At 37.9% G+C, this 16,167-nt stretch overlaps 1 protein-coding gene across 41 annotated transcripts in view; it reads left to right on the top strand.

Moving 5' to 3' along the window:
* Positions 1–16,167, top strand: part of PLEKHA5 (pleckstrin homology domain containing A5) — a 165,350-nt gene that overhangs the window by 138,888 nt on the left and 10,295 nt on the right. For 21 of the 41 annotated variants that reach the window (XM_085542923.1, XM_085542902.1, XM_085543112.1 and 18 more), the window contains 10 exons: positions 2,223–2,285; positions 3,196–3,276; positions 3,411–3,560; positions 4,694–4,795; positions 5,879–5,990; positions 6,210–6,256; positions 6,953–7,141; positions 7,671–7,788; positions 11,567–11,682; positions 12,957–13,166. In XM_085542923.1, the coding sequence (XP_085399049.1) occupies positions 2,223–2,285; positions 3,196–3,276; positions 3,411–3,560; positions 4,694–4,795; positions 5,879–5,990; positions 6,210–6,256; positions 6,953–7,141; positions 7,671–7,788; positions 11,567–11,682; positions 12,957–13,166 (1,188 nt within the window). The remainder of the gene's footprint in view (positions 1–2,222; positions 2,286–3,195; positions 3,277–3,410; positions 3,561–4,693; positions 4,796–5,878; positions 5,991–6,209; positions 6,257–6,952; positions 7,142–7,670; positions 7,789–11,566; positions 11,683–12,956; positions 13,167–16,167) is intronic. The other 20 variants (XM_085543041.1, XM_085542956.1, XM_085543110.1 and 17 more) reach the window with 5 other exon arrangements.

Genomic DNA, 16,167 nt, shown 5'->3' with positions numbered 1-16,167 from the left:
GAAGCCTGCAGCAAGGCGTGCCAGTCGTTCAGTAGGTGGCAGTCTTTCCCTGGAATGTCTGTGCTAGAAGGGTTCTGTGAAGGAGGCTTTTGTTAAACGTGACATAAAATACATTTCAATAACTTGATCGTTGGAGCTCTTATAATGCATTTTCCAGGGTTATGAGATTGTTAACCTTGCTTGTAATGTGTAATTGCGATTTGTCTACTGCAATTCCTCTTGCCATTCCAGTAGTGCGATAGCATTCTATCTATAGATTTTGGTCTTTAATTGATGTATAGACATGCTGCTCAAAGAGAAGCCGCTGTTTTGTCAGAGATGGATTGAGTGCTTCATATCACCTCTACTGCTTTTTTGTGTTAAGGCCATGTAAACTGTTGCAGCAACAATGTGTAAGTGGCTGTCCGGAATTGTCTGTTGTGGTGAACTAGAAATGCAGACAGAAACAAGAAGTTGGCAGCAGTTTTAAAGATGTGGTAGGATATTAATAAGAGGAATTAGCAGATGCACACTATTCTTTGAAAATATGTTTTCACTTTCTGAATGTTTGGAATGTATTCCATCCAGGAGATTGACAGGGACAGGGATGCTGAACAGGCAAGTTTTTTGTCAGATTCGCACTGATTAAGGTTGAACTGCTGAAAAATGACTTCTTAAAGAAAAAGAAATAGATACTAGCTTGAAAAAGATTCCTTTTCCAAGCAGGTTATATAAAATGTTGAGCAGTGTGTTGCAAACACGTGTTTATCTAATACTGGATTATCTTTTTTCTTGTAAGATCTTTCTGTTTTGAAGTATACGTAGGTTTTCACTGTGAGCTGAAGACATTTGGCCTTAAATTTATATTGACCATGTTTATGAGTTTTGTTTAAATATTTCCATTCCTCATTTTTCTCTCATTATGATAAAATCTACATTTAAGAAGCACAACCATACAACAGTATGGGGTCAAATAGATGTCTTAAAATGCTAATATTTGTGGCATTCATGAGGTGCAAAATGCTGTGGCTTTTTTTCATATTCCAACACTCATTTTCATAAAATGTCCATTTCAAAGAAAGTTACTGTGTGGTTTTAATACACTGTCCATACTTTTAAATTGTCACCAGGTGCATTTGCATGAGGTATGTGGACATAACATCTTGAAATGAAACACTTTAGTGTGTTGAAGATTTATTGTATGTTTGGAATGCCTGTCTGATTAACCCTTCCCTAGTCTTTTTATTTATAAGTGTCCTTTAACATGGACTTGTGTTTTTATACTCTTTCTTGCACTATTAAGCCATGATGACCTAATTTTGTGATGCACATAGGAAAGGAAAGCAAATATGATGGGATTCAATGTACACGTTTTTAATTAAATAGAACATTAAGGTTGATAGTGTTACATAAGTACTTACTATATAGGACAGTAAGAATATTCTGTATGTGGGAGTCCATTCTAAAATAGGAAGCTGCCTTTTTTCAGTGTGGAATAGTTTTAAATCTTGTTACAGATAAGTTTAGGGACTGAAAGAAGTAAGAACTTAGTGCGAAGAGCTATATTAAAGTAGATAGAGGATACCATTCATGCTGACTGGCATGAGAATACAGTTTGCATAGGCCCAAATTAAAAACAGAAGGATTTCTGTTCGTGGTATTTGTGTTCATGCTCTGAATTCTGTTGTTGGGGTGGGAGTTTTCCATAGGAAAAAGTAGGTGGAAAGGTATTTGGCAACACTTAGTGGGCATATATAAGTGATGATATCCTTTACAGATATTTTGTATGCTTAGGTCATTCCATTTTGACTTTAGATTTGCTAAGAATATCCTCCTTGAGAATATACTTGATCTAGAAGGATTAATTCCAAGTAGAATGAGTCTCTGTATTTAGAATGCAGATATTTAAACCTACGTAATTATATATAACTGTGTTCAGGTGTACTCTGGCAGTTTCATCTTTCTTCACAATTCATGTTTGATTGAGTTATTTCTCTCTTAAAATCCAGTTTGCATTAGAAACTTAGCCTATTTTGTTTATATACCTTTACGAACAGTGTTTGAGATTCTACTCAGTTACCTTCAGTTACTATAAATTTTGGCTAACTATATATTGTTCAGTGTGTTATGTCTGACATTCATGCAAAAGGTGATATGCTGTATTAAAACTCTTTAGCTGAACACTGGCTTTGTTTTCATAGTCAAATTAAGTTGTTTTATGGCAATATTATTCTTCCTTATAGTTAACACAAGAAGAATGTAGGGGTACACTATACAAATATAGAACTGAAGAGCTGGATATTGATGTAAGTAATCTGTATTTTTTCTTCACTGGAAATGTTGGTATTTGTCTTCTTTTCATAATAATCTTTCCCTTGACATTTGGGTTTGGAATGTACTTCATATAGGTGACTGCTAACAGAGATTGATCTGTGAACTTGAGAGTATAGGATTTTTTTTTAAAAAGTTTCTAAGTTGCAAGAAATATTCCATTTTAGGATGAAATTTCAAGTGCTATATCTGTTTAAATGTAAAATGCTACAAGAAAGGAAAAACTCTGTAGATGTAGTTCAAATAGAAGCACAAGTGTACATATCTAGCCATATTTGCATGAATGCACATAAAAGTAGGCATGCTGATTTAAGGGATGTTACTTTAACGCTCCAATTAAAGTTAGAAAGTAAAAGCAGCAGCACAAACTGAACCAAAAAACTAAAAAAAGAAAACAGTTTCAGACTGATTAGAGTGCACTGAACAGTTGCTCCAAACTGGAGCTGAAGGGGAACAGATTTATTTCTAGCCAAGCCTAGATTGGAGCCAAAAGAGCAGAGCACAGTTATCAAAAACTAACACCTGACAGAAACGATGGGAAGAACTAGCAGTGTGTACAACATTATATATAATAATGAAGAATATGTTTCTCAAAAGAGTTTTTTGTTAGCTGTTATTAAGTTATAACCATCTAGTTGTAGAGTCATAAATTATATATTTTGAGCAATACTGTGTCATGTTACAGTAACACTTATTTCATAGTACCTTATGGTTTCTTGAGCTTAATTTGAAAATACAACACTGATGCCTTCAGAACTGTAGAATTCATATTTTGTGGTAAAGAAATTTTGTATTGTCTCATGCAATTATTTAATGAAGTTATGTTTTGGTTATTTAAGATATTAAAAACAATTCTAATTGCAGTCATTTTCTGTTGTATATTAGGCTAAGCTTAGCCGTTTATGTGAACAAGATAAAGTTGTACAAGCACTGGAAGAGAAGCTTCAACAGCTACACAAGGAGAAAGTAGGACAATTGTATTTATTACCTAAAGTGGATGTTATTTTACATGCTTGTTATCATAACATTGATAACTGAAATATAATGAAAATCAACCCAATGATGCAGAACATTAAAAATAATTCTCTTTATTATAATAGTACACGCTTGAGCAAGCTTTGCTATCAGCAAGTCAGGAGATAGAAATGAATGCAGATAACCCAGCAGCCATACAAAATGTAGTCTTACAGAGAGATGACTTACAGAATGGACTACTTGGCACTTGTCGAGAAGTATCGCGAGCTACTGCAGTAAGTAATGCATTCTTCCTAGTAAGACCCAGTAATCTGTTAAACAGTTATCTTCATGTTTTTAATTGGTTTGAGTTTTTTCATTACATTCCAGCAAATCTCAGTTGTCTGTTACTCACATGTATTTTTGTAAAAGCTAAAAATTTAGCTATACTCACCAAGTAGTCTTTCTTGTATGTTTCTTTTGCCAGGAATTGAGTGCAAATTGTCTTCAGTTGTTGTGGTAATTTTCATTTTTATAATATATGAATTTAATTACAGCAGAAATAAGTGAAGTAAAATAATAGAAAACAGACTTTATCAGACATTCCATCTGATATGTAGTTTATTTTAAGAAAAAAAACCAAAAAACTGCAGAGTGAAAAGAAGCAAAGGTTATGCTTTCATGGCCTCTCTTAATAGTGGCCCATCCTATTTCAAAGATAGTTTAGGTCACGCACTTTTGAAAACCCTAGACGAAATGAGAGGAGTTTCTATTTAATCTCCTTTTTCACTCTGGGATGGTTTCTATAGTGAGGCAACAAAGCAAAGAATCATTTTTACTTACTTACATAAGCCTTTGACATGGTCCTACACCGCATCCTTGTCTATAAGTTGGAGAGGTATGGATGTGAAGGCTGGACTGTTTGGTGAATGTGAAATTAGTTGGAGGGTTGCAGCCAGAGGATTGTTGTCAGTGGCTCTACATCCAGGTGGAGGCCGGTCATGAGTGGTGTCCCCCAGAGACTGGTACTCATTTTATCAGTGACATAGATGACCTATGTATTCTGTGTGATAAAGGAGACAAATTTACTTCTGCTTTGTGGGTTTTCTGAAACTGTGGAAGGGCATCTTAGGATCCACACTCCTGCTAATTATAACAATGTAGTCTGGAGATTTCATCCTGGAGTGTCCTTTAGTTTGTGAAAAGATAAAATGCTGTTAGTTTGTACGTCACTCAGTATCATCAGAAAATGCTAAAGCTGTTTAATCATGGCATTCTTTAAAACTATATGTATACTTACTGCCAATCGCTATGAATTAATCCCTGGTGTTTCATGCCGTTGAATGAATAAAACTGTCCACCTTTTTAATGTTATTTTTTTTTACCCTGAGTATGTACACACAACTCTTTTCTTTTGTCATATACCTAGGAACTGGAAAGAGCTTGGAGAGAATATGATAAACTAGAATATGATGTAACAGCAACAAGGAACCATATGCAGGAGCAACTTGATCGGCTTGGAGAAATTCAGGTCTGGCATAGGTCTTAAAGATACATTTAATGCTTTTTCATTTTCTATGTTTGTGTTCAAAAGTCTACAAAAATGGAAAACAGAAAAAAAGGAGGGGGAGGATGTGTGGTCTGGTAATGTATAAGATATAAAAAGAAAGTAAAAGCTCATCAGTTCTGAGGAGGTTTTTAGCTTTTCTCTATATTTTGAAGCTACCATGTAAGTTTTCCTGTGTCCATCTCTTTCTGTTTCAGTGATCGTGTCCCAGATGGAGAAGTTTCCTCAGACCTTCATTGCTATGATAGATATTAAGTGTTCACATAAATCCCTTCTTTTACCTTATGATTTTAAAATGTAGTTATATCACAGTATCAAAATAAATGAAATATTTAAGGTACTTATTCAGATGTTAAACATCAGAACCCTTCCTGCTTATCTTATTACTTTATTATTTGTTCTCTTCTCCGGAGAACTGGTCAATAAGTACAAGTTCTGAATTTCTGAGGTAATCTTTCTGTGACACACAATTGTGCGCATGTGTATCTGGAATAGACAGGTGTGTGTGGTCAACGCTGTGAGGTATCAATGGATGTTTTTGCTCTAGGGACTAATTTTCTATGCTGCTATGAGAGAGGGATTACAAGGAAACTCAAGAGCTGAGAAATTTGTGTAATTCAGCCCAAAGCATGCATAACCATGAACGCAAATGGGCCTACATTTTATATGTAGTATGCAAACACTACGTTCATCTGCAGCTATTTTCAGATTGGAACTGATGATTCCTTTACTTTCATTGTGTGTAGGTCTTCCTTGGCTTTGCTTTTCTTTGTAAGGAGAAGATGCAATTCCATTAAGTGAAATTTCAGCTTGCAAATTGCTATCAAAATAACTGGCGTGTTTCTAAAATGACTTAATCTGTCCGCTTTTTTCTGACAACATACTAATTTGTTACCTTTTAGTGGGAGAGTATCTATCATTATTTCATTTTGTTTTCTTCATTGCAAAAGAATATGAAGTGCTGTCTAGAGAAAGAGGTTTTATTTTTTGCCCCTCCTACAATACATTCTTATTTAACACCTAAACGTGCTGTTTCTTTACTGGCAGACTGAGTCAGCTGGGATACAGCGTGCTCAGATTCAGAAGGAAATGTGGAGAATTCAAGATGTAATGGAAGGTTTAAGTAAACATAAACAGCAAAGAAGCTCTTCAGATGCAGGTAAACTGGACGTTTTTCTATCTTATAGAGTGAGACTGGATCACATGTATTTATACAAGATAAGCATCTCATTTGCTTTTGTGTTTGAAGGAGTCTGCTATTTTAAGTTGACAATTTGTGTATTTGCCTAATAATAACAGGTTATAGTTTGTGTTCATAAAAACTATTTACTGAAAACAATTCTTCTCTTTCCTCCTACCCTCTGCCGCCCCCAAACAGGCATCATGGGATCAAGGACATTTTCTGCTATTAAATATAAAAACGAGGTATGCTTTTAGCGTATTTACTATTTTAGCATCACTGAATATCAAGTATACATATGATAAGAATGGACAATATTTGCATTGTTTTAAGGATTTCTTAAAGTATGTATTCTGTGAAAATATCTCATTGTGATTAGTTTTAAAAGACTGACAGCTAGTAATTCTAACACTTTCATTTGTTCTTTGTCTTTATATTCTCACCAGTATGTTTCTCTTTTCCATTCCTCACCTTTTCCTCTCCCCAGGCTCTTACCCTAGAAATATGAACCCTGATTTTTGGATTTGCATTTTCTATCTTTTTTCTATGTCTATCAAAATCTTGAAAAAGATGCGGAATCTAATTTTGAAAAGGATAAATTCAGAGAGTTCATAATTATCTAACAGAAAGTTGCAGATTATAGAACTGAAAACTTTTACAAGTTGATTACTAAAGCCATTGAAGTATTTCATTGTACATGATAGTAATAGATTACAAAAATGTATATTTTGGCCTTTTTTCATTTTTCTTTCTTTTTTTTTTTCCTTTTTCCTCCCCCCCTTTTATTTTTTTTAAATTATTTTTTAGTGTGACATTGTCCCTTTCATACAAAAATCTATAGCTGGTGTAGCTACGGTAATATATTTTTATTTATTTATAAGTTATAAATAATTGTAACAGGTGTGCACATCTAAATAAGGTGACTATTCTACAATCTTTAGGAAGAGGAAGTAGTCCCACCTCGTCCTCCACTCCCTCGGTCCTATGACTTTACAGAGCATCCTCCCATAATCCCCCCTCTGCCCAGTGATAGCAGCTCCTTGCTCTGTTATAGCAGGGGCCCAGTACATCTGCCAGAAGAAAAGAAGATTCACCAAGTTCAAGGATATCAGAGAAATGGATCTCACTGTGTAAGTGGCTTAAACTGCCACATCATTCCTGAAGCATTCCCCCTTCCTTTGCACAGTCACAGTTTTTATTTTGACATCCGGCTACTTTTATATTTGTTTTTACTTTTGGTTTTATTTACAGCTCCATCATTTGCTTTTTGCATTTTCCTGTCATATATTCTGTGTATATATAAAATGTCTTAAGACTTAAATGGATGCATTCAGTATCTAACTTGAGCTCAAAAATATCAAACTCTTCTACTCCCAAGTACTTACAAAACTTCAGGCTCAGAAGCAGTTCTTGCTGAAGCCTTTTACAATTATTTTTCCTGTGTCTGGACATTTTTATGGTGATTTTTCTGTGATTTCTGAAAATTTGCAAACTGTTCTCAAATTAATAATGAAAGAATACTGCCGCAAGAGCAGCTGAAGAATGAGCTGCTGTCCTGAAGCGAGCAGTCTCATCGGAAAATAGCTGTTTTGAGTCTTAAGACAGAAATGCTTATACAGAAATGCCAGTTTATTTACCTCATAACTTGTCATTCTTCAGGGTCCTGATTATAGGCTTTATAAGAGTGAACCAGAGTTAACTACAGTAGCAGAAGTGGATGAATCTAATGGTGAAGAAAAAACAGAACAAATGTTAGAATCAGAATCTGCAGCTAAAGGTTTGTCCCCAGGAGTGCTGTTTATGACCTTTCAGCATTTTTCAGAAGAAATACAGAGCTTTAACTGTTACAGAAGCTATTTCATCCTTCATATTTTTGTAGCCTGACCATTTCTTAGTACGATGAAACAACTTGCACAATAAAATAATCATTTAATTATATGACAAGAAAGATTTCAGTCAATTACACCACAGAAAAATCAAACATTACACTCACCAACAACCCTGAAATCCTTATTGACACCATGTCTAATCACATCACTCACATTCCCCACACACCATTCCCTTGAACAATTACCCATTTTCTGTTCATGCCCCTGAACAATTATTCAGTTTTTGAATCCAGCTCCCAATGTTATGTCACTGGAACGTCCAAAAAGGCAGCACCGCAGAATTTTCAGACTCTCATAAGGCAGAGAAACAATGTCTTTTTCTTTTTTTAATCTTGTAATTGTTGAATTGCCTTCTGTCCTCTGATATAATAGGAATAATGATCATGACCTTGGAGTGTACAGACAATAAAGGTCTTTGCAATTGCTAAATGCTTTAGATTCTTCTCTTCATCCAGCTTCCATAAAAGCTACTAATTGCTTGGTAGAGTCTTTTTACCAGGAAGTGCTCCTCAATTCTGTTTGTTAAAACACACAGAATAGTTGGTTAAAGGTGACTTCAGGAAGAGCAATCTGAGCGCTACCAAAAAACCCCGTGAAGAGCTTTCAGAATAACTGAACTTTTTGTTTTCTTTTTCTTTTCCCCGTAATGATTGATGTTTTCAGTGCCAGCAAGATAATAGCTTGTATTAGTTTGACTAAGCATGTGTGTAGAGGTCTGGTGTAATACTACTAGAATTTGACCCAAGAGCTATGATCATGTAAGGATATTACTTTCACAAGAACAGCCATATAGGCTTTTAAAACAAAAGACAACAGTTTGCGTGCTCAACAGAGTGAATGACCCCATGATGGATGATATAATTAAGCTTGCACTTACTTACGGGCAATTACTTCATTCAGATTGAATATGATTTTTACTGAGGTGGAACAGTCACTTCAGATATGAAATCACATCTAACTTAGTGGCAAAAATATTAAGTTTAGCCTGAGATTTGCTAATCACCAACCACCTCAAGTTGCTTTTTTCACTATATACCTAGGTTTTATTGGCCTATGGTGTTTCAGGCTATTTACAGACATTTATGACATGAGGGAAATTAACTGAGACAACATAAGAAGCCTACGTTAACTAAATAAAGCCAACTGATACTTCTTGAGCACCCCAGTCTGCTTTCTATTTTCTGTGAAGATGGAAGTTAACTTTATTATGTCCACTTTCAGAATAGTGACCTTCAGTAAAGGAAAGCAATAATAGAAATTATTCTATTGGAGTTCAGGGTAGCAAGTGGAGGGAGGGCTATTTGTAAAAACAGAGTGAAGTGAGTTTGTCATAGCTGTGTTTTATCGTTTAGTCCACATTCCTTGGATTTTCTGACAGCTGTTTTTTTGTTCTGTGTGCTCATAACAGCAATCCCATGCAGTAGGAAAATTACAACCCTTCTTGGTTTTGGTTGTTGTTTGTTTGTTCTTCATAGTGCATATGTCATTATAACCATATGCTGTTCCAAGAAACATTTTTACACCATTCTGTCTTAACAGTTTGTAGGCTCTAAGGGGAACAAAACTCAAAGGCAGCTCATGTCTGAAACCTCCGATCTATTTTAAGAAGTCATCTTTAAATGACATAGTTTCCTATTTTGAATGCTTCTGAAAAATAAGTAAATTTCAGAGGGAACTTGCTCATGTTTTTCTCACTCATTGTGCTTGTTGCTGTACTGAACATTTCTCATGTTTTTCTTCTGTCAGCCCCTTCCCTCCCTTTTCAAGTGTCAGCAATCAAAGAGAAACATTTTAACGGGACTATGTAAAGTAACCCATGCAGCTCTCTGCAAGCAGAGGAATATTTATGACCTGAGTGGCACATAAAAGTGACACGAAAGGAAAATGGACTTAAGCTGTGTTTTATCCTTTTCATGTGTAAAGGAGACTCAAACTATTGTTTTATAATTTTTGTTCTGAATGATGTATTTGGCATTCAAATAACTGCACGCTATTTTATCAGCCTATCAAACAACTTGGAGAAATAATTGAGCCTTCGACTGAGTCAGTTTGTCCTCTGAAATCTGTGTGACTTCAGGAAAAACAAGGGGAGGTAATTTGACCATCAGAGAAGATATGTCCATTTTTATAGGCAAAAAAAAAAAAAACTGCAAGAAAACGGTATTTTTAATACTTTGATTTCTTGCATGTATGAAGAAGGAAAGATGAAACAGATTACCTAGTTATGTATGTACATTTTTGTATCTTTTACCTTCAGTTTTCTGCTTTCTAATAATATTTTGGCAGAGGTTCTCTAAGCAGAAAAACTCCAGTGGTGAATTATTGTTATGAGAGGCTGAATGTGTGACGGGCAGCAGCACACAGAATATCCTCAGCTCCCAGCCAGGCAGAGCCTAGCTGCTGCATTTCCTTGTCCGTGAGCTGCAAGGCTGAGCACACAGGCGCTATGCACAAACACACGTCCTCCGAACAGACCCAGCTAACCACAACGGAACAACAGTTTTGAGGCCAGTGCCATTGCAAACACTGCATAAGTAAAAACCGCACTCACATAAAAGCGGAACAACACAGATAAATGTGATCCTCTTCTCACTTGCCAGCTGACCAGACTGCAAGCTTGTTATCTCTTCTCACACCTGCACAGAAATGGGCGACTCCAAAGGCTGCCTGCACCTGTCGTATCTCTAGCAGTCAATTCTTGAGTTTCTCCAGTCTCCCCAGTAGTGAGATCTCAGATTTAAGATCGCTTGGAATCCTGGCTCCTAAACCACATGTTCTGCTTGCTGCCTTAAGTTTATTAGCGTCTAGCGTAGACAGAAGGGTCCTCATGGGTAGCAGATCCAGACCTATGGCCCATATGGTAGCCAGCCTGCAGATGTGCAGGTTCTGCCATCCCTCTGGCCCCAGCCCTATCTCCCACTCTCTCACATACTTCTACACAGAAAGGAAAACCTACATGAAAATCACATATGAATAAAGTTCAGTGAGAAGAACGCATAGACTGCAACTGTCAGGCTCAGGACTTGATCAGACAAGCATGCTGAAAAACAGCCTGCTTACACAGAGCTGAGCCTTTTTATTCCCTCTCTGTTTTACACCATGCCTGTTATTTCCTATGTGCCTTGCCCCCTCCTTTTCTTAACCTTTGTTAGCCCCCAAATAAGCAATCCACATGTATTTACTTTTCCTGCATTAGTCCAACTTTTAAAAAATTATTTCCAGTACTATCATTTAGGTAATGTTGGCCTTAAATAGTTGTACTGGTATTGTCACCTGCTGGCCTTGCAAGCTCTCTTCCACAGAAAGTCCCAGATTCTGCCTTCCTGTTATCTGTGAAGCCTATGACTGTATGAAAGCCTGACTATCTTTCACACAATTCCCCCTCAACTATATGCGAACTCTAGCCATTGCACACAGCACCATCTAACTTTAGCCCATTACTCACTGTTATTTTTATGTCCAGCAATTTCTCATGCCATGTGTGATATTTAACCATGCTTGTCTCTGCCTAACCTGCTGGTCATCTGCCTGCATACCTTAATGGATGTCACAGTTATGCAGAGTTTGAGTAGTTCCCCAGGCTGACAATGTGCATTTGCTAGAAAACCATGTACTGATTGATTATGCTTTGCATAGGCCTTAGTATGTTGCTTTACTGTTTCACAGGCTCACATTTCCCAGTGGGAGTTGTACCACCCAGAACCAAATCACCAACTCCAGAATCTTCAACAATAGCATCCTACGTCACTTTAAGGAAGAATAAGAAGATAGATCTAAGAACGGTAATTTAAAGCAGCTTTCAAGCATTGATGGATAGTGAGGTGTTAAATTCTAAGTTTAACTTCTGCCGTTACTTGAAAAGTTGCAGCTATATTTTTAATTTCCTCTACATAAAATCACTGTGATATAAGTAAAATATAATCTACTCTGTTAACTAAGAGCTGTAGAGAAAATGACAAGATTATAAAAGTCATGTATGTTAAACTGCACAGAGATTTCATTACACTAAAGCTGGCTCAGAACTGAATCATAACACTAAATCTACTAAGCAACTGGAAACTGAAGTTTGGGCTTAAGTTGAAAAGACACAAAGCATCTTTGTTTAAAAGCTTTCAAGAGCATATTTGGGTTCTGGACCATTTAAACAGCCTCTGTAAAAGAAATACGGGATTTTATTTTAATACTAAATTCATCTGAGAAAAACCTAAAGCTGGCAGAAAATGAAGATGCAACAGTCACTATGTTGGTAGTAAACCTGGAAAGTCAGGTTAGAGTCCTGCAGTCTCTGGGCTGCAGACAGACATTTCCATGTTATTTAGGCAACGGTGGGGAAAATTTCTGCCTTCCTTGCAGCATGAATAGAAGAGGATAAGTTGTGGGAAGAACGAGAGAGGAGAGAGGATGCTGAATGGTGACAGAGTACCACTTTCAGAAGTGATACCAGTTGCTATGAATCTACTGAATGCAGCCATTTGCCTAAAGCAAATAGTTCGTATTTTTTATGACAGAAAAACCTGAAAGTTGGTGAATTCCAGAATTAAAGTGTTAAAGCCATTGTTTTTTCAGAAATAATATTGTTCTTAGAACTACACATTTTTAAGTGCTGCTAAATTCAGTTAGTTTCAGCCTGAGCTTGCCATGAGATATTCCTCTCCTGTACTTTTCCTTGGAATAAAAAAGCAGAAGTGAATATTAGATCAACTGGTATAAATGACCTTGATCATTAAATATCACCTAAGTTTTTGTCTTAAGGAGGTTGACTCTCTGCTACAATATCTGGTAAATTATTTCAGCTTCACACAAAAGGTCTGAGAAAGTATTTACTTGTTCTTTTGATGTTAAGCATTGATGATAACAATGTCACTATTCAACAAGGAAATTTAGTTTTGATTTTGGTGTTGATTCGTTAATCTTGTGCTTTGTTTGTATACACGAGAGATCTTTTCTTGCCTGCTATTCTTCTGCTTTTTAATGATCATTAGGTGGTCTTTTCTGATAAGCAAAATAGTTTAAAATCTTGCTGTTTCTAAAGAATGTATGTATTCTTCCTCTTAAGGAAAGACCAAGAAGTGCAGTGGAGCAGTTGTGTCTTGCAGAAAGCACACGGCCTCGAATGACTGTGGAGGAACAGATGGAAAGAATAAAAAGACACCAACAAGCATGTCTGAGAGAGAAAAGGAAAGGGCTAAACATTATTGGTGTTTCAGACCAGTCACCTTCACAGAGCCTGTCTTTTGTCAGAGATAACCCATTCAAATTGGCACAGGTTGGTCCAAGTTCTTAAAAACAGTTAAAAAATAATAATAAAAGTAGTAATTTTGAAAAGTCATGTGACAGTATACATGTCTAATAACCGAAGTTGTTCATATAGAGAAGCAGTTGCAGTTCTCTGCCAGACTCAAGAGAAAGGGTGATGACAACTTTCATGTTTATACCTAATGATAATAGAAGTCACTTCTTTAGGGAAATAAGTCCTTCAAATCTACATGTGTTTGATTATGCATTGTGATGTTTGTTAACAGTTAATGCTTGTTGTCAGATCTAGCAAACAGCATGAAATTGCACACTTTGTGACTAAAAGCAGTATCAGGGAGAACCATGATTCATTTGATGTATAAATTATGAAGATTTTCTGTCGCGCAACATATTCAAACATCTATAAAATGATTTATAAAACATTTCTAGATAGGAATGTATATTTATGGTGATAGCTGTTGACTGGCGCTCTCTAGTTGTGGTTTTTGAGTCCATAAATACAGAAAAATAAATCACTTTCATTTTTATGCATTCTTAAGCAATTAAGTCAAAGCACAGAGTTTAGTGAACACATAAAGGTGGGGAGAGAGGAAGAGGCTGTGATTGCTTGACACTGACCAGGAAGTATGTCTTAAATAAATAAATAAATAAATACAGAACTACAATAAATCTCTGAACAAAAAAAAATCCAGGTAAGAGTTGTAAGTCTGCTGCTTTTTGACTGCTGAGTCAGGAGATCAGATCTCTTTTTCACTAGGAATTATGGTTTCCATCTTCTTTTTTTTTTTCTTCAGATCATGCTGACCTTTTTCTTTTTTATAGCAACATGCACATATCTCCTTTTATGTTTTGCATCTGTTTCTTCACAGAATTACAGAATTACCCGGGTTGGAAGGGACCTCAAGGATCATGTAGTTCCAACCCCCCTGCCTAGCAGGACCACCAGACATACACATTTACTAGATCAGGTTGCCCAGGGCCCCGTCCAACCTGGTCTTGAACACCTCCAAGGACGGGGCATCCACAACCTCACTGGGCAGCCTGTTCCAGGACCTAACCACCCTTCTAGTAAAGAACTTACCCCTAACATCCAACCTAAATCTTCCCTCCTTCAACTTAAAACCATTTCCCCTAGTCCTGCTATTATCAGCCCTTTCGAAGAGTTTACTCCCCTCCTGGGAGTAAGTTCCCTTCAGGTACTGAAAGGCTGCAATGAGGTCACCCCGCAACCTTCTCTTCTCCAGGCTGAACAAACCCAACTCCCTCAGCCTGTCCTCATAGGGGAGGTGCTCCAGCCCCCTGATCATCTTTGTGGCCCTCCTCTGGACCCTTTCCAAAATCTCCATATCTTTTTTTGTACTGAGGGCTCCACACCTGGACACAGTACTCCAGATGGGGCCTCACAAGAGCAGAGTAGAGAGGGACGATCACCTCCCTATCCCTGCTGACCACCCCTCTCCTGATGGAGCCCAGGATCCCATTTGCTTTCCGGGCTGCCAGAGCGCACTGCTGGCTCATGTTAAGTTTCTCATCTATCAGGACCCCTAGGTCTTTTTCAGCCGAGCTGCTCTCAAGGACAACTCCTCCCAGCCTGTACAGGTGCCTGGGGTTCTTCCGGCCCAAGTGCAAAACCTTGCACTTTGCCGTGTTGAACCTCATTAGGTTCACCCGAGCCCAGCTTTCCAGCCTGTCAAGGTCCCTCTGAATGGCATCTGTTCCCTCCACCGTATCAACTGCACCACTCAGCTTGGTGTCATCAGCAAACTTGCTGAGGGTGCACTCCATTCCCTCATCGATGTCATTAATAAAGATGTTAAAGAGCACCAGTCCCAAGACAGACCCTTGAGGGACGCCGCTCGCTACCGGCCTCCACCTGGACATAGAGCCATTGACCACCACCCTCTGTCTGCGGCCTTTCAACCAATTGCTTATCCATCTAGTTGTCCACCCATCAAATCCACCTCCCTCCAATTTGGAGATGAGGATGTGATGGGGGACCATGTCAAAGGCCTTGCTCAGGTCCAGGTAAATGACATCGGTCGCCTTCCCTTCATCCACCAACGCCGTCACTCCATCATAGAAGGCCACAAGATTAGTTAAGCATGACCTTCCCCTGGTGAAGCCGTGCTGGCTGTCTCGGATCACATGCTTGTTCTTTATGTGATCAAGCATGTTGTCCAGGAGGATCTGTTCCATAATCTTCCCAGGCACAGAGGTGAGACTCACCGGCCTGTAGTTCCCCGGGTCGTCCCTGCTCCCCTTCTTGTAAATGGGAGTGACGTGACCCTTCCTCCAATCATCCGGGACCTCACCTGACAGCCACGACTTCTCAAATATGATGGAGAGCGGCTCAGCAACCACCTCAGCCAGCTCCTTCAGGACCCTGGGATGCACGCCATCTGGCCCCATGGACTTATACTCATTCAGTCTAAGGAGGCACTCTCGGACTTGCTCTACCCTTACAGTGGGGAGGGATTTACCTCCTTGGTCCCCACATGGAGGGATGGGGGTGCAAGACTTAGGGACGTGAAAAAGACTAGATCTATCTATTTTCACATAGATGTTAGCTTTCTTATTTTCCCCTCTGAGCACACTAAATTGTCTGCAAAGCTGTAGGGAAGTTCCTTCAACAGCACTGGATCCCCAGAAGACCCTGAACTCAAGTCTTCCTTTTGCATTAGAACATCTGTATTTGGGATGAAGTCGTGAATGCTATAGATGAAGGGAGTGGCTCCTCCAAACTTTTTTGTGATTAACATGGCATTTCTCAAGAAGTTCAAAGCAAAGCTCTGCAGATGGTTCTTGTAGTACAGTTTACACATGTTTGAGCCTCACAACTGTTTACGAGTGTAGGTGGTGATAGGACAAGGGGGAATGTGTAAGATATGGGTGTATACTTTGTTCAAGAAAGCAGAGAGATTGATTTGTGTACAGACTTTAAGTGAATTTCCTCTTACCGACATGCGTGTGCTTAATCAGACAGGAATTCAGCTAAGATGTGCTACTTTCCT

Source organism: Coturnix japonica, chromosome 1, assembly GCF_054131305.1.
Source record: "Coturnix japonica strain WE chromosome 1, WE-NBRP24, whole genome shotgun sequence".
NCBI classification, from domain to species: Eukaryota; Metazoa; Chordata; class Aves; order Galliformes; family Phasianidae; genus Coturnix; species Coturnix japonica.
Note: the sequence above shows the minus strand (reverse complement) of the source record. Positions and strands in the feature narration are given on the sequence as shown.